A 20,314-nucleotide genomic window follows, 5' to 3' on the forward strand; every position below is an offset into this window, starting at 1 on the left:
CAAAACACATATATAAAACAATATTTCTGCTCTGTTCCAAGGTGTAATATGTAGGTCGTCATGCACTTCTTTTTCCGGGGGACCTCCACACTCCTTTAAAGCCTCGTTGTGTCACGTTTGTGTGATGTATTATAGTCTACAGCAAGCTATGATGGATAGCAGAAACACATAAGCTAGTTATAAAAAGGTTATAAATTCGTGAGGTTATTAGAAGGATCAGCTCTTTATTGTGATTAGAAAAGAGCAGAGGAGCAGAATTGCTTGTTGACCGTCGCGGAGAAATGCGCTTCTGGTGTGAACAGCCAGGCTGCTGCTCGCAGGAGAAATGAGTTAGTGTAGCTAAAAGTCAATGTTGACTTATTTTAACTTACGTGTTGCATAAACCTAACCAAACTGCGACCGTTAAACAACGTTAACCACGTGTTTGTTACTGTTACCGTGACTACGAAGGCGTGGTATTTGGACGCGTCTGCTCTCCACAGAAGTTAATGGGACGGATTGGCGGATGCACTGCACGCAAGTTGAAAGTGTAGTCAAGGTATTTGTACACAGATTGAAGAGGCTGAGTGGAAAAGCAGTGATAACCAAATATTCTCTGGTTCCAAATTCTCAAATGAGACTTTCTTTGTTATGTATTATTGTGAACTGAATATCTCTGGGTTTTGGACTTTCGGTTGATCAAAACAAATTTGAAATGTGGAGACGTCACATTGGACTCAATATTACTGCATTTGTTTTGCAGATTAGAGGAAGTGTATCCTGACAAAGCCCCACCCACTCAGAGAACAAGAACAAAACTGTAGAGGTGTGAGTTTGCTTGAGGAAGTGTGAGTTTGAGGAAGCCACACAGCTATGAACGAAGCAGATGTCAGTTGAAGATAAAGCTGAGGTCAGTTGCAATATTTAAAATGAGTTTTACTTGAAGTTACTTAAACTATGTGACTATGGGAAATGCCACTGTGTTTGGTAAATCCCTGAAGTTGCTCAGTAAAATAGCTATAGACGTCCTAGCCCTGTTTGACACTGGCCTGTCTACTAAGTGGGAGGCAATCCCTGATACTTCCTGTTAGAGTTTGAGGAGACTATTTTCTGCTGCTCTTTAGAGAAAGTGGGAAAGATTACACAACGTCGTCTTTGAAGCATTTGCTCTTGCTAAAATAAAACATATTGTGTAAAAATACTTTACCCAAAATACTTCAGATTCCCTGGGTCCACCTGCAAACTGCAAACAAACATCTTAGGTGCTTAGTTAAGGACTGCATTATGTCAATGAGGGTCCTCACAAGTATAGAAGTCTTTCTATACGTGTGTGTGTGTGTGTGTGTGTGTGTCACTTATTCACTAAAGTAACAGCACCACAATGTCTGTTGCAAATAAAGGCTTTCAAAATGTTACTTCAGTGAAGGTACAGACGTATTAGCGGCAAAAACACTTACAGTATCAAAAGTAAAATGACTGACTAACAGCACAGTGGTCCCTGGCAGTGTTATATTACTGGATTGTTATTACTGACTCATGTAAGCAGCATCTCATAGGTGGTCACACTGAGGCTAATTTTAACTACTACATTTCATTTGTGCATCTTAAACTGATTATAAACTGATCTGCTTTGTATGTAAAATCATAATCTTCAAACCTTCTGATTTAAAATGTTTTGTTTTTTTTGTTTGTTTTTCACATTAATTAAGGTACAGGAAACTGAAAGTGATGGCAAATGGACCAGCCCTGTCCACTGCTAGAAGGGGTGAAATTTACGTGGGAAGCGAAATCAGAGACTCCCTCTCACTGTTGGATGTTCTCCATGCAAATCAGTTCGAAGGAGAGTCTTTTGATCCAAAACTTCTTGAGCAGACAGAGGAAAACTTTTACAGAGGAGCCCCACCCAAATGGTTAAACTTTCACATTAGTGAACAGTCACATGGCACTGGAAGTCCTTTTATTAAACGGGATGGATACGATGCACTTGTGCAACAAATTCGCCAAAGAAGAAAAACACACCCTGGAATATCAACTGTTAAACTGTTCCACCAGCCAGGATGTGGGGGAACCACACTGGCCATGCAGGTGTTGTGGGACTTGAGGAAAACCTTCAGGTGTGCTGTTTTAACAGGCTCTACCTCAGACATCACAAAAATTGCAGAGCAGGTGGTCCACCTTTTCACAGCAGGCAGTCGAGGCCACCAGAACACTGTGCTGCTGCTACTGAATGATGAGCAGAATTTGGAAAATCTGCAAGACAACATTATGATGAAGATTGCTGAGCAGAAGATAGATATTGATATGCCTGTAGTAATTTTACTCAACTGTGTGAGAGCAAGTGACCATGTCATCCTTAACAAGGAGCATTCTTACATAGTGAAACAAAACTTTAAGAGGAATGAGAGAAAACATGTCATCCTCAAAAAGGAACTTTCAGACACAGAGAAGCAAAAATTTAATGAGAAAAAGGAGGAGCTCAGCAGAAGATACAGTGATAAATGCAAACTATTCCATGGCTTTAACATAATGCAAAGCAATTTCTCTCAAGCTTACATCCAGGAGGCATGCGCTGTATTCAAAACAATCAAGAAAGCAAATAGACACCAGCTGAAGACCCAGCTTGCTGCCCTCCTGTCCCTGCTGAATGCCTACGTACCAGGCTCATATCTCCTGGAGTCTCAGTGCCTGGACTTCTTAAAACATGAAGACTCCATCCATGGAGACCTTTCACTGGAGGACAGAATGAAGCCCTTTAGTGATCTCATCATCACCTTCCAACAAGACACAAGATCTGAAAAAAAAGTGAGCATGGCTCACCCTATGATAGCACAGCGTTGTACTGAATTGATGGCTGAGGCCGGTGTGACCAGAAGTGACACAGCAAAAAAAGTCTTGACCTGTTTATGCAGAGATGAGGTTCCTCCATCTTTGCTGGGTTTTGTCAAAGACATGCTGCTCAAAAGGGAAATAAAAAAAGAGGAAAAAATTAATAATAGAGAACAGCATCACATGGGACCAAGGAGAAGAGAAGAGGACCAAGAGAGGTTTTCTAGACTGATTCTAGATATTGAGGAGATGGAGGACAAAAAACAGAGTGCATCAGTTTTAAAAGTTGCATCAAATACATTTGTTCAGAATTCTTTGTTTCCTCAAGCACTTGCTCGTTTTTATTATACAGAACTGAAAGACTACAACAAGGCTGAAATGTGGGCAAAGACAGCAAAGGAAAGAGATCCCAAAAAATCATTCATTGCTGATACACTGGGCCAAGTCCATAAGAACCATCTAAGGAACAAAGAGTCTCCTGCCAAACCAAGAGAAATTTTGCAACTGGCCACAAAAGCCATTGAAGCTTTCAAAGATGAAGAACGACTTGCTGAAAATGAACGTGGGAAAGACATGAAAGAAGATGGCAAGGCCAAAGTCTTGCGTGCTTTTAACACTAGAGGGCAGTTTGGTTACCTGCAGGTTTGCAACCTTGTGTTTGACCTACTTGTCAGTCAGAACGAAACGTGGAGGAGAGTTCTCACAAAGAATGTGTCCATGGGCTCTGTCCTGGAATTACTTGGAGACAACAAACTCTTCAGATTTAATGATCTAATAAACAGCCTCAGAGACGAGGTTGAGAAAAAGTTTGAATTTTTTGATACCTATTTAACTTACTCAGATTCTGTCATGAAAAAAGATGATGCATCATACATTTCTAGAGAGACCTCAGACTGCTACAGAAAGTATGTCGGAGACTCAGCACCCAAGAACAAAGAGAAATCTGATAAAACCACCCAGAAGCTTAAACAAAAATTGGCTGTCACTTCTGCTGGAGTACTCTCATGTCTTGACAGAAGATGCACTGTATCGGAGCTTAAACAGATTGCTACATGGTGGGAAGAAATCTGTCTAAGCAAAGATTCCACTCGACATGATTTTGCCAACTACATCCTCGCCAATATCATGCTGATAAATAAGAATGAGACTCCACCCCATTCTGACTATCAAAATGCATTTAGACAGAAAATGCCATTGGGCTCGAGAGATGCACCTGAGTTTCACATGTTAGCCCTGCTCATATGTTGGCCTACAGATGATGAAGACAAATTTGTCTCTGACCTCAATCAATTACTTAAACATGTTCAGCATTCTTATGAACATGAATTTAAGGCACTCTTTCAATCAAGGTATCTTCGCCCTCTGTTTTTTCTTGGAAAAGGTAAAGGTCTGAGCAGACTTGTTCACAGAAGGGTCCTTGAGATCTTGTGGATTAAGGATGCAGTACGAGACTCAAACACAAACTGGAGGAATGAGAATATTTTGAAAGATCCCGTAGTCCAAGAACAACTTCTCAAAGTTGAAGGAGTGGTGCGAAACTACAGACTGTATGCGACTGTTGGAGGCACAGAGCTTGAGATGGATGTCAACCGGAGAGACAGCCTGTGGAAATCAGGTCAAGTTTCCTTTTACCTTGGATTTACCATCAGCGGTCCTGTAGCCTTTAGCATTCAGACAAGAACTACCATCAAGGGTAAGAAATTATTACTATTATCATTATTTAAATGAGAGCACAAGCATTTCTGTTAGTTAGCTAATGTTCCTTTACATATTGGCCTGGTGCATTTCAGCAACAACGAAGTGCCTTGACTGTGTAATTTTGTCTTTTAACTTCCTGTCTCCAGCGAAAGTGGGTATGGGTTGCATTGTGTAAATTGGCATCTGCTGCTTGTGATCACCTTGTACTTACATTTAAGCTGGTCATTTTACTGGTATAATAATCATGGTGACTGGTCAATGTATTGGTATTTGGGTTTTATTATGTGTTTATAACAATATGATATCATAACAGAATAGGTTGTCTGATTGTGGGTGTTCAAAATATTTATTAATAAAATAATTCTTTATCTAAAATACAGTTTTCCATGACATGGACTTGTTATTTTGTAACAAGCTAGTTATTCTTATATTATTATTATTATTATTATTATTATTATTATTATTATTATTATTATTATTATTATTATCAATAAAATATACATTATATTACATATTTGGGTGAAAAAATATGGCCATATGACCTCCTTGAAAATGTTGAAGTGTGTTCCCAACTTTGAGAAATGCATATTAGGCTGAGTGCACTGATTAAGACTGCAACTTTTACTTGTAATTACCGTTGCAATCGTAAGTTAATAGACAAAACCAGAAATGGAACAAATGAAAAAATAAACGGACCGCAAACGTCAATATTGTAGCATTTCATAAACCTCTATTTCACAATTACCTGTAGGCTCTATGTTCCCTCAGGGGGAAAGTAATTATCATCACTCCCCCAAGCTCTTCTGTACAGAACTGGGTGTATCCTTGCTGGGAGTGATGAGTTCAGACCCTAGACATCAAATATTGACAACATTTATTGGAGTTACATCATGATTTGCTCTACATAACTTGACTGACTTAAATAATGTAACCAGCCTATATTTCATTCGTAATGAAGTAATAAGTATATTTCTGATGTCATATTATTGATCTAATTGATCTAATTAATTATTAATTAAATGAGAATAACAATGTTTTATTAACCATTATTAAACTCAATAGTTACAACTAATGGATGCCAGACAGTGGTACCAAAGAATGTTTGATTTTAATGTTTTGTGTCTTAACAAGGGCCTTCAGGAAACTTGAGGCTAGGAGCCTGTGGTGGTCTTATGGTAAGTTTTTTTTTTGTTTGCTTGCTTGCTTGTTTTTTGTTTTTGCAAAATAACTCATTAAACAATTACAACTGTTTTGGGGTTTTTTTATGTTTTTTTTTTTTTTGATACAGGACTCCAGTGATTGGACTAAACTTGAACCAGAAGTCAAAAGAGTGGATGCAGTTCAAATCTATGGGTAAAGATAACATCTTAATATGTCACAGCACAGAGGAACCATGGGCATTTAAAAAGGCTGTAAAGGCTAAATATAAAATGGAGCATTTCAAGTCGTTTCACTCAGTGTTTCTGCCTTACAGGTTACAGTAGTAAGTGTCAGGAAAATTATTTCTATTTATGGTGAATAAATGGGCCCCCTTCTGAGTGTGGGCCCGCTATTGACACCTAAGACAAGCAAATCTAAATGGCTGTGCTAGCTGCATGCTCTGCCCCCCACACCCTGTGCAGTGCAATACTTGACATTAAACTATTGTGTAAAGCTACACAGTTTGATGTGGTACAACCACACTGAACTATGAGGCTTGCTGTGCAACACACTTTCAACCCATAAAGGTCAGTGCAGCAATGCTTTACATAGACTACATTTAAAATTGTGTGGAGCTGCTCTTTAATTCAATATTTCAGTTCATCCAAACCCATTTGTTTTCCCTTTCACTCCTTAGCCTACAGTCTGAGGCAGGTCACTATGAATGCAGCGTGTCTGCCCTGCGCTGGGTTTGTAAGGAAGAGGTCAGCTTCAGATACCAGTTTTGCTCGTGGGAGGAACTCAGGGACAGGCCTTCATGCATGAATTACATGCCAGCAGGACCCCTACTGGACATCACCGTCACAGCTGGAAAGTTAGAGGAGGTGCATCTGCCACACTGGATAGGTAAGTGGACATACATGCATAATGAAAATGGTTTAATCATTTGTATGAATAAATGTAATCTTTTCTCCTCACTAATTGTTTTGTTTTGTAGATCATGACTCCACAATGTCAGACATGTTTGCAGTTCTACATGTGGATACCTGTGGAGATGTTGTGGAACAAGTGTCTGAAGTGACATCGTCCCATGTCAAGTTACACCCGACAACTTTCTCTCCAAGGGGGGTCATGATCCGGATGAAACTGGGCTTCCCAGTAAAAGTTTACTGTGATGTGTTAATATACAAGACAAAAAAGGAATTCCTCACACTGCATGTTTACCTGGTCCCACCCGATCATAATATAAAACAGGTTTATGTTTCATTTTTTCACAGTAATTAATACAAATCATTGCAATATGTAACACATGTGCAACTGGAAATTTGGGAGAATTGTAAAGACACACCAAAACCATTATGACTGTACTTCAAAAATAGATATCAATGTTTGTTACTGTGACTTTAAGGCTCCTATTTTTTCACAGGAAGTAGAGAGAAAGGAGACATCTTATGGATCAATAATAATTCCAAAACCAAGCCCAGACAAGTCTCTTCATATGCTGGATAATTTCTTCCTCACGACAGACATGGACACTGCTGAAATTTGCCCTAAAGTAAGGTTTTAACAGTTTTAATAATGGGGCTCAGTAACTAACTTTGAGAACATAAAAGCATGAATTTTTACAACTGATATTAACTAAAAGAAAAAAATTTAAAGTGCTGCCCTTTAACACAATATTTCCTCCACAGACATTGAAGCTCACATGTGGAAGGAGAAACCCAAATTTCTCTGAGGTGTGTGTCAGAAATGCAGACAGTGACTTCAACCTGAAACTTGAAAGTGAGCAAAAGAGAAATAAAGAGGACACTGTCTGGACCTGCATTATTCGAAAAGGTGAGTGGTTTTTTAAAAATAATTTTAAACTAATTATTGTGCACTATGTACACCCTTTTTTCTGTTTAGCTAAATGTGTACTGTTTAGCAAAGCAGATGCCTTGTGAATTGTGAATTTAATGCAAAAGATATACATAAGCTATATACAGTAACTAGCATTGTGACCCATTTTATTTCAGGAGACTACCAAAACCAAAGCATTGATCATGAAGATGGTAAGACAACACATTTAATATGCAAGAATAAAATTAGGATTGAGAAATGGTAAAATGACTTCACATAGTGGCATCAAACATCATTGCTACCCTCTGCTTAAAACATTTTTTAGTTCCTTGTTTTAGAATTTGAACATATGATCATTACAACTTCTAGTATTCACTGTTTGTTTTCTTTGCTTTTATCTTCCATGACAGCCTCAGGTCAGCATTTCGTGGATCGCCATCGGACAGCTCTGATTAACAGAGTGAGCGACACAGGAGCCATCCTTGATAAGCTCAAGGATAAGGGGTTGATCTCAAATGAGAGCTATGATGCTGTGAGAGCTTTAAAAACTACACAAGACCAAATGAGGGACATTTTTAAGTGTTTGAATTCAGCCGGCACAAAAGGCAAAGACGCTCTCAAAGACATCCTTAAAAGGATGAAGAGTATGAGGCCTCTCATCAATGAGCTTGAGGGATCTGGATAAAGGAGGTAAAAGTAAAAAGACATACTCTAGCTTTGGACACTAAGTAGACATTTGACACTGAGATGACAAAAACTAAAGTGAATGTGAAATTGGAAAGGACCACAAGAAGCAGACTGTGTATTCTGATATAAAATACGTTTTAACTAAGAGAAAGAGGTTTCATTGGATATAAAAAATCAGTCTAAGCAACACAGAAAGATGATAGGGTAATATACTGTAAGCACTACACTGAGTGGACTGAATAAACAGCTGAATAAACTGTCTCTGTGTCTCTGCACTGGGAACTACACCTACATGACCCTTTGGACCTGCACAGCGGCTTTGGACGCATTAATGTACTTTTTCTGCTGGACTGTTCATTGAACTTGTTGATATTTTTACTACTTTTACACTTTTGTTTACTACTTAGTTGTTAAGAGTTGGAGGTGGAGAGGAAGATGCTGGACAAAGTGTCATTCAGTAAATGTTTAGCATCCTTAATGTATGGGTCAAACAGCAAAGCACTTTTAGTAATAGTAACTTATTCATTTCTACTGTGAAAAGGAATGCTACAGGTCATTTATATCAGCTGATCGCACATCAGACACCTCAGATGAAAAGAGTGACTTCAATAAAGAAATGACGCTCCTAAAACTTTGGTCATTTAAATAATCTGTCTTTTAGCATTTTGTTTATGGATTTATGAAACATGAAAATATAAAACCTCTTAAGACTAACGAAACATGTATTCTCAGTGGAAAAGTCTTTTTTTTTATATACATTTGTCATATCAGTCTTTTGATGTTTGATTCATTTCTTCCATTTAAATATTCAGTGTTTTACATTAAGCAAGATAGGTCAAGCAAAACCAGTGTAATTGTAAAGGGCACACTTAGGTACATTTTTAAAGACACAGATTATGTTAGTTTGTAAAGAAGAACACATGACTTTTTATGTTTTGCTGTAATGTGCTTGACTAAAGGTTTTGAAAATGTTGGATTTGTATGAGTTTAATATAAAAGATTATTTTTTAGCAAATTACTATTTTTTTTAACTTGAAATATTTTAATAAACGTTTTATTTCTGCAATAATAAATCTACTCCGATTAAGTGTGTTATTGTATTGGTTGTATTTGCACAGTCACACACATTAAAAAATTCAGGTGAAATTGATGCAATATATCTGAAAATATAAAATGCATAGTCACGTATTGACTCTCAATAATATTTGTAATTTTTTGCTGTCTATTATTTTGTGAGAGCATCCTTTTCCTGGAATAGTAGGAAGTGATATAATGTTTTTTATTTGATACTGCTTTTATTGGGTATTTAGCCTCATTGTGTCACTGACCAGTTCAGACAAATCCACACTAATTAAGTTTCAAATAGATAGATTTCATTTTCACTGTCCCCCAACTCCTGGAGAATACTGACACAATGAACCATCCATAGATTTTATGAATCTAGTCTACATGCAGCCTAAAGACATTTTTTTGCCATATATATATATACATATATGACCTACTTCTATTCCCGGTAACATCATTTACTTCACTTGTTTAGCAGACTGGAGGAAGTGCACCCTGACAGGCTTGGTTCAGGGCAAAGGTCCACTCAGATGACAAGACTGTAAAAGTAAAAGTGTGAGTTTGCTTTGAAGAAATGTGAGTTTGAGGAAGTCCCACACCTCTTTGGACAAAACAGATGTCAACTGAAGATAAAGCCATGGTCATTTTAAAATATTCAACGTGTTTTACTTGAAGTTACTTAAACTATATGACTCTGAGAAATGCCACTGTGTTTGGTAAATCCTTAAAGTTAGTTAAAATAGCTAAAAACGTCCTAGCCCTGTTTGGCATTGGCTCGTCTACTGTGTGGGATGCGATCCCTGACAAGAGACAATTTTGCGCTGCTCTTTATTGGAAGTGGGAAAGTTTACTCGAAATACTTACCCAAATATCAATTTGACCTCATTCTTGAAGCATTTTCTCTTGTTAAAGTGACACATATTGTTTATGGGCTGAAAGGTGCCTCCAAGCCATCTGAAAACTAGTGAAATCCACAAATAATTAATATAAGGTGCGAAATTGGAAAAGTGGTCAAATCGACATTTGGTCAGGCGAAATACATAGCACTGATCTGAATATCATTTTTTAGATATTACACCACTGCTGAAATTGCAAGTACATCACTATTATGTATATATTGTCAAATGCTTGTGTTTGATTGTAAAAAAAACAATGCAAGACTTTAAATTTGAATTTTGCTTAGTACTTCTATTCCTGTGTGCATTGACGTAATAGTGAGCTGCTGTAACAAAAGAGTTTCTCCTCGGGGATCAATAAAGTATTTCTGATTCTGATTCTGAAATCCCATGTTTTTTTGTGGGACAAAGAGATAAGACCCTCTTGTATCCAGACATGCATCCATGTTGCAAGATGAACCTCTTTTTTTCAACCCCACACGAAGCAATCCAAAGTTTAAGAGTTTAAAGTAACTAATGGTAATTTTTGTTTTATTATAAAAAAAAAAAGGAGTTGTAATTGATACAAAATACAAACAACTACCATTATCATGTTTACGTGTGTGTGGCACATAACTTGACTTGGTCCGTCATGTGTTCTCCACAGAGTCTCCCAGGAGAGTGGGGTATCCAGTATTCATTCTGACTCATTCAAGAAACAGATCTGTTGCTGCTTTAATTTTACATTTTGCTAGAAATGAAATTCTCTCAAGCACTTTAATGAAACAAGAGCTTACCATACCACACATACCAAACAAATTAAACATTAGTGAGTAACATTTTCATAGGTACATCTCCTTGAAGGTTGAATGGCTGTAGCCTGACAGAGAGAAGCTGCATCACTGTAGGCTCAGTTCTCAGCTCCCCGTTATGTAGTCTGAAAGAGCTGGACCTGAGTAACAACGACCTGGAGGATTCAGGAGTGAAGCTGCTCTCTGCTGGACCGGAGAGTCCAAACTGTAGACTTGAAACTCTCAGGTAGGTTCAGTTTTGTTGTTTTTAACTGATTTTGACTTTGAAGCCATCTTACATTTTCATTCATTTACAATTGCAATTCATATAGAGTAATCCAGACCGTTGGCTCGGCACACTAAAGTCAGGATTCCTGTTAATGTCGAACTGAAATTATAAAAATGTTCTGAGAAATCAGCATGTATAGCATACATTATATATGGTGTTTGTTTTGACTTATGTACTTATTCGGTCAAAATTGTAATTACCAAAAAAATATCTATATACTATATACTATATATATGCCAGGGGGCTTGAATTTTTGGGTCCGACTGACACTGTTGGTACTGTAATTTGATTGGTCCAATATCTGTGTAGGTTGGCACTAAAGATAGTTTTTAATATCAGTTGCAGTGGCACACAGACAGTTAACCAGCTGAGGGGTTGACTTTGTTACCTGTTGCTTTTTGCTGTCAGTCCCATCTGTGATTTGAGTGCTGTTACTTTGTGACTCTGCTACTACTACTACTCATTGCTGTGAGTTTTCACAGTCTGGTTATTTGCTGCCACCACAACTGGACCAGTGAAAGAGAGACAATCAACGCTAACTAGACCACCTCCTTTCTATAATGCATGACGAACACAGCACTGAGTGTGCAACAACTGCGGATGACTCAGCTGGTGCTGACATAACATGAACCAAAAGTAACGTCTAGTGAGAATCAATGATAACATCAGTAAGTTAGGCTAACTAACTTCCACTTTCCAAATGTCAGTCAAACACTATCATGGGCAACAAAGCTGCTCTCTGCTGGACTAGAGGATCCACACTGGACACTGGAAACTCTCAGGTAGAGAGACACACCTTCTCAAACAATGCTGAGAGCTGACACACATCCTTTGTAACAATTTTATGGATATTGTTTTACATTGAACAGCAGTTATGACTACGTTTTAAAATTAATAGCTAGTTAGTGTGTTTCTATTATGAAAGAGAATATGTTGGTCTGACTTTGTGTATTCTCCCAGGGTTGACCATGGCGGAGAGAAGAGGTTGAGATTTGGTCAGAGAAAGTGTAAGTATGTGTTTAGTTTTATTCATAAGAATTAAACAATTCACTTTGTTTTATTTCAGCAGGATAATCTACTCAGTATCCTGGGCAGGTATATTAAAAATAAGACACAAACAATGAAATTAATCATTTAAACGTTTCCAGAAACTGGAAACTAAACACTTTGGCTGTAGATTCTCAGTCTTGTTAGTATGCTAGTGGATGGTTGGTTTTAAATATTGTTTTTTTTCTGTGTTGGCTCATGCTGAGAAATTAGCCTCAAAGTATGACAACTGAAACAGTTGTTTAGTATTTCAGACATCACCAATGTTTTAAACCAAATCTGAAATGTATATATACAGTACTTACAATTGTTAATCATATGACAGCTTAAAACACGTACATACATTTTCATTGTTTTTACTGCATGAGTGAAAGAAGCAGAGGCAGTGCAGTGATGCTCTATTTTTCAGACATCCAGAGTGTATAATACATTGCTGTCATACTGGAGCAGTGCTATAAAATGTGTTGTACTATTTTGCTTTGTTACCATATGCAATGATTAATGACATATATCATTAAGAGCACATAAATGTCAAAGGGCCTTCTGGAAAGTTGAAGATTGAACCTTTTGGTGGTGCTATAGTAAGTTTTTTGTTTTTATTCATGTTTTTCATATAAATGTTATATATGTCTGTAAAATAGCTGAACTCTGATTATCAAAAATGTATAGTCTTCTGAAACGGGATTCCATTCATTGGCATGAATTTGAAGCTGTAGTCAACACAGTGAAAGAGGTTAAAACCTATAGCTAAAAAATAACCACAACCACCAATCTTTTTAACACTCCTGCAAAAATAATCACATTTTTGCAAATGTTATCAATCTTTTTTTCTTCTTAAAATAATTGCATTCAGAACCAATCTTTGGTGAGATAAAATCAAAGCTCGGGATCAACAAGCCCACGTCTTGCAAATAACATCTTGCGGTAACATCTGAGGGAGTTTTCTTGAAGCTATCAAAATGAATGTGTTTTAACATTTAAATGATTTTTACTGACTGATTAGATATTACTTGTGTCTTTCTATAAATAACTGTAGTTTCTTTCCCCTGGCTTACTATTCCAAAATTCAAATTGCATCACACTTTTTCAGCCTACAGTCTGAGGCAGGTCACTATGAATGCAGCGTGTCTGCCCTGCGCTGGGTTTGTAAGGAAGCAGTCAGCTTCAGATACCAGTTTTGCTCATGGGAGGAACTCAGGGACAGGCCTGCATGCATGAATTACATGCCAGCAGGACCCCTACTGGGCATCACCGACACAGCTGGAAAGTTAGAGGAGGTGCATCTGCCACACTGGCTCTGTGTAGGTAAGATGTCATGCAATGTAAAAGACAAAAACTTAATCAGCATTTTACAACATGCAAAGACATATTGATCCATCCCTTTTCTCATCACCAAATTTGTACACTTTTTTTGCACAACTCCAAAATTTCAGACATGTTTGCATGGTGAATGGTAAATGGACTGTACTTGTATAGCGCATTTCTAGTCTTTTGACCACTCAAAGCCTTTGTATATATTCAGGCTATGGGACATACTGCACTTTAATATTTTCTTTCATACACTTAAGAGAAAGAAGTTTAGCTGAATCTAAGTACTAGAGCAAGACCAATAAATCAGCTGATAGTTGCTTATTGCAGATATATCGTATATATGCCTGCCGATAAATGACACAAAATTGCAGTTCAAAAATGCCATAGATAGAGTTAAGGTCATTCAGAAAACAGTGTCTCCATGGCATAGTTTGTCCACCAGAGAGCACTGACAAGTTTATTTTTCAATTGTAAAAAGTATCGCTCAGTACATAACTTGGTCAGAGCTCAATAATCGATGAAAATATTGCATTGGATTTTTAAAATCAATCATCAATCACAGTCTCAAAAATCCATTATAACTTATTTTCCTTTTTTGATCTTTTTCATATTTAAGTGAATACTGCTCAATAGTTTAACACTGAGACCAATGCAAATGTACAGGAAGACAAAAAAGATTATTAATAGTGCCAAAACTTGAATTAACACCCAACTCTGCAGCTCTACAGAGATTTTGTGCCTCTATTAGATCATCAGTTAGGTTTTCAGGCACATTTACAGCATCTTTAAGTCTTAAGTAGCCGTTTACAACCAAAGGAACTGATAAACCCACTGTACTCTACTTGCAGCATGTGTAAATAAGAAGCTGTCTGCTTACACATTGGCCACAACAATTTCATAGGGCAGATAGTATATGGTGATATTTTGCATCCATCAGCTTGATTTGTTTTTTCTGCCCCCTGGGGGCCAAAACATTTGTATCAATAAATGCAGCTTTAAGGAAGGAAGGAAGAACAAGTTCTCTAATTAAAATGTTTTACCACAAGAAGCAATAATGCATTTTTTTTTAATCAATCACAAAAATTATTATAGATTTGTATGATCAAGATAGTTTTTAACTAAAATTGGTGAATTATTTTGATCCTCTTTTTGTTTTTCCTTGTGAAACTTCTGTCCTCCACTTTAACTTGTCTTGTAAATAAGTTGTTAGATTCACTTCCTTTTCTACAGATTTATTTTGCATATATTGGTGTGGACCAGAAAATGTTTTACTATATTTCCTCAACCACAGCATTATTTATTTAGGATATTTGTTGTCTTTTTTTTAAAAAAACTGTTTAATGTTGCTACTTTTTTGTTTTTCTGTGTATTTTTTATCTTTTGTGATGCTCATTCTGTTGCATCTTTTTGTATAAACTGTGCTATACAAACAAAGATGTATGTTTTCTCAAGAGAGCAATGGCATAAAAATCTGCATAACATAGTGGAGATTAAGTTTTAAATAATCGTTTTACTTTCCATTTTCAGAGCCTCTGTCGTAGGCAGCAAATTATCTATAATGTATTAAGAATACATTTTTAATTTCCCAGTAAAAGCATGTATTCATAATTTTTGTGCATAACATTTACAATAAAGGAACAGAATTGAAGCAATAAATACGACATATCTTAAATTGGAAAAAATAGACAGGGTTTTATTCACAAAAGAATGTCAATGAATATGTAGTTATTTCAATGCAAATGATCACCTTTAACAGCATTCGACTGAGGAATGCCAGGGAATAAATAAACAAAATCTAACAGGTATTCCTTGCTAACGAGGTGCAACGTCTGTGGTCCACAGGTCCTATTGGCTCATCTGAGCGATGAGCCCATCCAGCTCTGGACGGCCCTTGAACCGTGCTTGGAAATCAGCCTCGGTGTGCTGAGAGGAAAACAGGGAGGGGAGATGTGGAGAGATCTTTACTTACTTATGTTAAACACTCAGTTAAACTAAATACTCACAAGATGGTAGTCCTGTTTTACTTTAAGGTCGCATATATTTATTAATTCTGATAAATATTTTCAACAGAATATTTACCAGGACAGACGTCGCCCCTGATAAAATGGTATTTTGGCTGACTTTAATGGAGACTTGTGTTAGTTAAACCAGTCAGGGCTTTCACAATGAATAGGTGTTTTATTTGGGTTCTTATTCATATACACTATATGGCCAAAAGTATGTGGACACACCTGACTTGACAAAATCCACAGTCCTCCTTGCGTACAAAAGTGTATTCCATAAGATGTTCAACAATCATATGGGTGTAATGTTTGGGTGTCCATGCATGTGGCCATTTAGTGTAACTAACTGATCAACAACCTAAATTAACCTAACCTGAATTCCAATACAGGTTAATGGGGGGAAAAAATTCAAGGAATTTCCAAAACTATTTAGATATGTCTGATTTTCCACATCTTTTCCTGGTCTGGAAAAAATTCAAAACATGCTTCCGTATAATGTGGCAGAGATGTCATCATGCTAACTCACCTCCTTCACCGAGAGTTGAACTCCCTCTGGTTGATTCTTTAAAAGAACGTCCATGAAAACGGGACACAATGCGGCGTTCAGACTGCTCAACTAGACAAACAGATAAATGACACGGTTCAATAAATCAGGTCTTCAAAACTCGTCAGGAAACTAACAAAGCATGCAGTTATCAAGTTAAAAGGAGACTACAAGGAGATAAGTTTTACCTGGACGACTCGCTCATGAGTCTTTAGGATGGCATCAACGTACATCTTGGTGCCTTGCTCTTGCATTAGCATTACCTCTGTGCTCTTGGTTGGCAAAGCATAGCTGCATGTGAAAAACAGCAATAAAAAAAGATCATCAAAGCATCTTTTCTACTGTGCTGCAAAGATGACACGGACACATCAAGGAAGTTTTTGATTTCTATTTGATTCAGCCTCGTGTATGGAAGTATTTTACCGGATGATGTGTCCATGTAGTTTATCTTTTGACAATTGTAAACTTAATATTCTTGCTTAGAGCTCATTGACCTTAATCTATGTTGACATATATACAATATAGTACCAGTGCTGTTTGCCTGTATGAATTTCAGGTCTGAGGACTGAAATGCGTACAAGTGATCGACAGTGTGTGGAATTTCTTGATTCTTTCATAGAGTTATGATCCGACACACCTGTCCCATCCCTTAAAGGAATACAAGACACAGCTATTTTGCAAAACATGCATCTTCCGGTAATAAATACACAGAAAAACAAAACAACAAAAAACAAACATTAGTTTCAACATTATAAGTATTTCTATATGACATCAAATGACATATTTATGTGGAATAATTTCAAATTAAATGTACACCAAAAAGAACATTTCATCCAGATGAAGAGCTTTTTTCTCGTCTCCCAGCCTTTCTCCAAGTAGTAAGATGCTTCATATGTGAAACACAGCAGAAGTAATTTCAGTTTTTATCTTACTAAACAAAGTTAAAAAAAAAGACAATAGAAAAGAAAATGTACAGTCTCAACAGTAAGGAGCTGCTGGAAACAAAAAGATTTTTGCTTTTTAGATCAGTTATATGCAACATAGTTCCCTATGCTATTTATTGTATTCTTTGTTCAAAGCTAACTTTTCATTATTAAAAAATGCTTCACCAAACCCATAGTTGTAGAACAGCGCACACACGTCGTTTGACTAAAAGCCAATAATTTAAAAGAAAGTCTGCTTTCTTCCACATGAAGTAACCAATTTCATAACTGAGCAACACATATCTTCCAGCGAACCTCACATGATTTCCATCCCATATCCACGTATAAACTTTGTGGTAATTGTTACCTGCTGACGTCATTGGTAAAAAAAAAAAAACCTCACATATACCTTTATGTCTTTCTAAATATCCTCACCTTTCTGCCACTTTGATGCCGAGCCAGTTGCAGAGGTTGTGGATGTACTGGGAGTAGTGCTCCACCACTGTCATGTCATAACCCGACACTTTGACATTCAGAGTGCCGTACGCTGTATCCGTCGCTGCTATGATCTGTTTCATCTGGTGTTTGTCTTTCTTTTTCTTCGGCTAAAAATAAAAAATAAAAAAATACATGACACACTCTCTAACAGCCATTTATGACGTTATTAAAACCAGTAATTTTATGTCTTTTGTCCAGATTAGACATACGGCAGGCTAGGGTTGTCACTTTTTATTTCGAAATTTCATTCAAATATGGAAATAAATTAAAGATTCGACCTGTTCAAATTCAAAACTTACAGTCTATAAGTGCAATAGAGCATGTGAAGTAGTTTGCCATGTGGTCCAGCAGAGGGCACTCTTAAAAACCTCAATTGGCTTGACCTATTGCATGCCCTATTGACCTATCAGTAAACTAATCAAATGCAGCAGTAGCAAGAAATAAAATGTGACAATTTCATGAATCTATTCATGTTTCTTCACCATAAGATGTTTCTAAAATAACCATAAACACAACCCTTTATGTACCATTGGGCTTGTTTGTGTCAAAAATCTAAAACTTAAATATAGTTACTATAGCCTAAAATCTAAAAGTAGGAGTTTTGAGTGGGTACTTGTTAGTTTTATGTTGTTTTTATCATGGTTTTATTTTCTGGGTACCTTGAAGCTTGAATGTTGACTTTGCAAATGTAGTTCTGTAGTAATTAGAAGTTATTTTAAATCTGGCCTTCCAGTTACTGAATTCTCTAAAATGAGTCTGCCTAATCTCAGCCACACACTTACAGCTCATTAAGAGGCAGGCTTTGCAGCTTACCGCTTCTTTAGGTAAAAGATGTCTCCACCTCCCAATCCCGTGGGTTGGCATGGATTTGTATTGTCTTTCGTTTACAGAAGCTGTGGATGAAGAGAAAAATTGTCCACTTAAATACATATTCTGTATACACATGACACACACCCTGGTATGTGCAAGATAAATTTAACAGGCGAGAGTTTGTCTGTTAGCAGTAACACACAAATACAGTATTTTACATGCAAAGGACAAGTGTTTTATTCATAGTGGTCTTTTAAATACTTACCCCAAACAGGATGCCGGATGGATGGTGTGGCCCTTTAAATACAACAGTATAAGTATTAGTCAGAAACAGTATTAGGAAGAGAGGATTCATATCACCAAGGTCACTTTAGGTAAATTAGACCTAAGTAAACAACTACTGGTTGTACAGCTGCAACTTACAGGATAGTTCCGGTTTAGTACAACTTGGGTCTTATTTTATTAGTATTTTTCATTCCTCATATTGGTAATAATTACGTTGTACTTACTAAGTTAATTGCTGAGATCTGGAAATTCAGCAACATCACTAAAAAGAAGTTTGACCGGGCCAAGAAAAATGGGAAGTCAGACAATCAGGCATTTCAGGTGCTCTCACTTTCTGTTTTACCGCCAAATAAAGTGGTTTAGATAATCTGGTTAAACTTTTGGCTTGTTTTCAACCTGTATGATCATCTGACAGCACTTTTCTTGCCCCATCGGACTTCGTTGCAGCAATGTCAGAATCAGAATCAGCTTTACTGCCATGTAGGTTTACACATACAAGGAATTTACTTTGGTATTTTGATGCAAAACAATAAACACAGTAGAGACATAAAGAAAGATAAAGCAAGTACTGCAGGTCAAGAATCATAAATGTAAAATATAAAATTGACAACAAGATAATAAAGAATATAAAAAAAATTATAAGAAAATAATAAAGAATATGTACCATGTAGGCTAACATATATATATCATAAACAAAAAAAATGGCCAAAACTGTGAAATAATATCCAGGTCGTAATATATTCTTTTAGGTTTTAGAGTGAATAAAAAGCAGACTTTTTGAACCTGAGGCTCTGTCGTCGTTGTTGTTATGAAGGACTACAATCATCTCACCTTTACAATAAAGCTTTCAGTTAGGCCAACATGAGGTATGAGAATTTTAAAAAGCAATACAAAGACTTACCGGCATAATGTAAGTGCTTGATTTAACACAAATGCCTGTTGTGTGACAGAAACCTGCAACTGGACGAAATACAATGAGATCATCTTCCATATTTACAGCATAAGTTAATAAATATTCTTGTAACATATTACTAGTTCTGAATACAGTCAAGTCAATCTATAAGGCTGTAAAAACCTGAAGTGAAATTTTATTTTCTTTGCACATGAAAATCTTAACTGAAAGTTCTCTTTCCAAAACAGAATAATAATGACGATGATGATAATTCACAAACTACATTGTGAGAAGTTTTACTGGGAACTACTTTCTGCCAAAGCACACCTGCCAACTGTCTACCTCCACACACAGAAGGGAAAAACTGTTAAAACGCCCAATAAAGGCTCATCCTGCCTTTACAGTAACTTTGACTAATGGTATCGTAGCAGCGATACAAAACACTGTCAATGGAGTTGACATAGCTAATCAATGCTATATGACCTCTGTGAAGAAACTAAACATTTAGCGGAGAAAACAAAAATTACCTTTCGAAAGACAGGATTCATAGCTTAACCTCTCTTTGTCTGTGTTTACCGAAAAACACTCACTGGGTATGCGGTGTGATTCGGCGAGTTAGCTACATGCAACTACAGTTAAAAACATCCAAAAACCATGCACTGACCGGTGCTGTAACTAACACCGGAAGTGCTCACAGGAAGCTACTCCGTCGTGTTTAGTGTCCGTAGTTTGAACACGCCGTAACAAACGTTCCGGGACAAGAAACACAATTGGCATAAATAACTTTCGGGCTTTCTAACTTTGATTACAGC

General features: G+C 36.9%; 2 protein-coding genes across 5 annotated transcripts; one reads left to right on the plus strand and one right to left on the minus strand.

Moving 5' to 3' along the window:
* Positions 1-297: 297 nt before the first annotated feature.
* Positions 298-9,140, plus strand: LOC122869746 (sterile alpha motif domain-containing protein 9-like). 3 transcript variants are annotated; one of them, XM_044183015.1, is made up of 11 exons: positions 298-538; positions 743-889; positions 1,689-4,498; positions 5,644-5,678; positions 5,792-5,856; positions 6,341-6,549; positions 6,641-6,897; positions 7,070-7,198; positions 7,335-7,479; positions 7,659-7,694; positions 7,893-9,140. In XM_044183015.1, the coding sequence occupies exons 3-11, from the start codon at positions 1,708-1,710 to the stop codon at positions 8,165-8,167; spliced, it is 3,942 nt and encodes a 1,313-aa protein (XP_044038950.1). In that variant the 5' UTR covers positions 298-538; positions 743-889; positions 1,689-1,707; the 3' UTR covers positions 8,168-9,140. The 3 variants fall into 3 exon arrangements, with proteins under 3 accessions (XP_044038950.1, XP_044038949.1, XP_044038948.1); XM_044183014.1 differs by having other exon boundaries at positions 1,695-4,498; positions 5,635-5,678; XM_044183013.1 differs by having other exon boundaries at positions 300-538; positions 5,635-5,678.
* A 6,074-nt stretch (positions 9,141-15,214) lies between these two features.
* mrpl48 (mitochondrial ribosomal protein L48) lies at positions 15,215-20,229 on the minus strand. 2 transcript variants are annotated; one of them, XM_044183017.1, is made up of 8 exons: positions 20,030-20,229; positions 19,512-19,564; positions 18,591-18,622; positions 18,329-18,408; positions 17,453-17,622; positions 16,283-16,385; positions 16,077-16,166; positions 15,215-15,470 (listed from the first exon to the last, which is right to left on the minus strand). In XM_044183017.1, exons 1-8 carry the CDS (start codon positions 20,048-20,050, stop codon positions 15,393-15,395), a joined length of 627 nt encoding a protein of 208 aa, XP_044038952.1. In that variant the 5' UTR covers positions 20,051-20,229; the 3' UTR covers positions 15,215-15,392. The 2 variants fall into 2 exon arrangements, with proteins under 2 accessions (XP_044038952.1, XP_044038951.1); XM_044183016.1 differs by having other exon boundaries at positions 19,512-19,570; positions 20,030-20,228.
* Between the last annotated feature and the right edge of the window lie 85 nt (positions 20,230-20,314).

This window comes from Siniperca chuatsi, linkage group LG22 (assembly GCF_020085105.1).
Source record: "Siniperca chuatsi isolate FFG_IHB_CAS linkage group LG22, ASM2008510v1, whole genome shotgun sequence".
In the NCBI taxonomy this organism is placed as follows: domain Eukaryota; kingdom Metazoa; phylum Chordata; class Actinopteri; order Centrarchiformes; family Sinipercidae; genus Siniperca; species Siniperca chuatsi.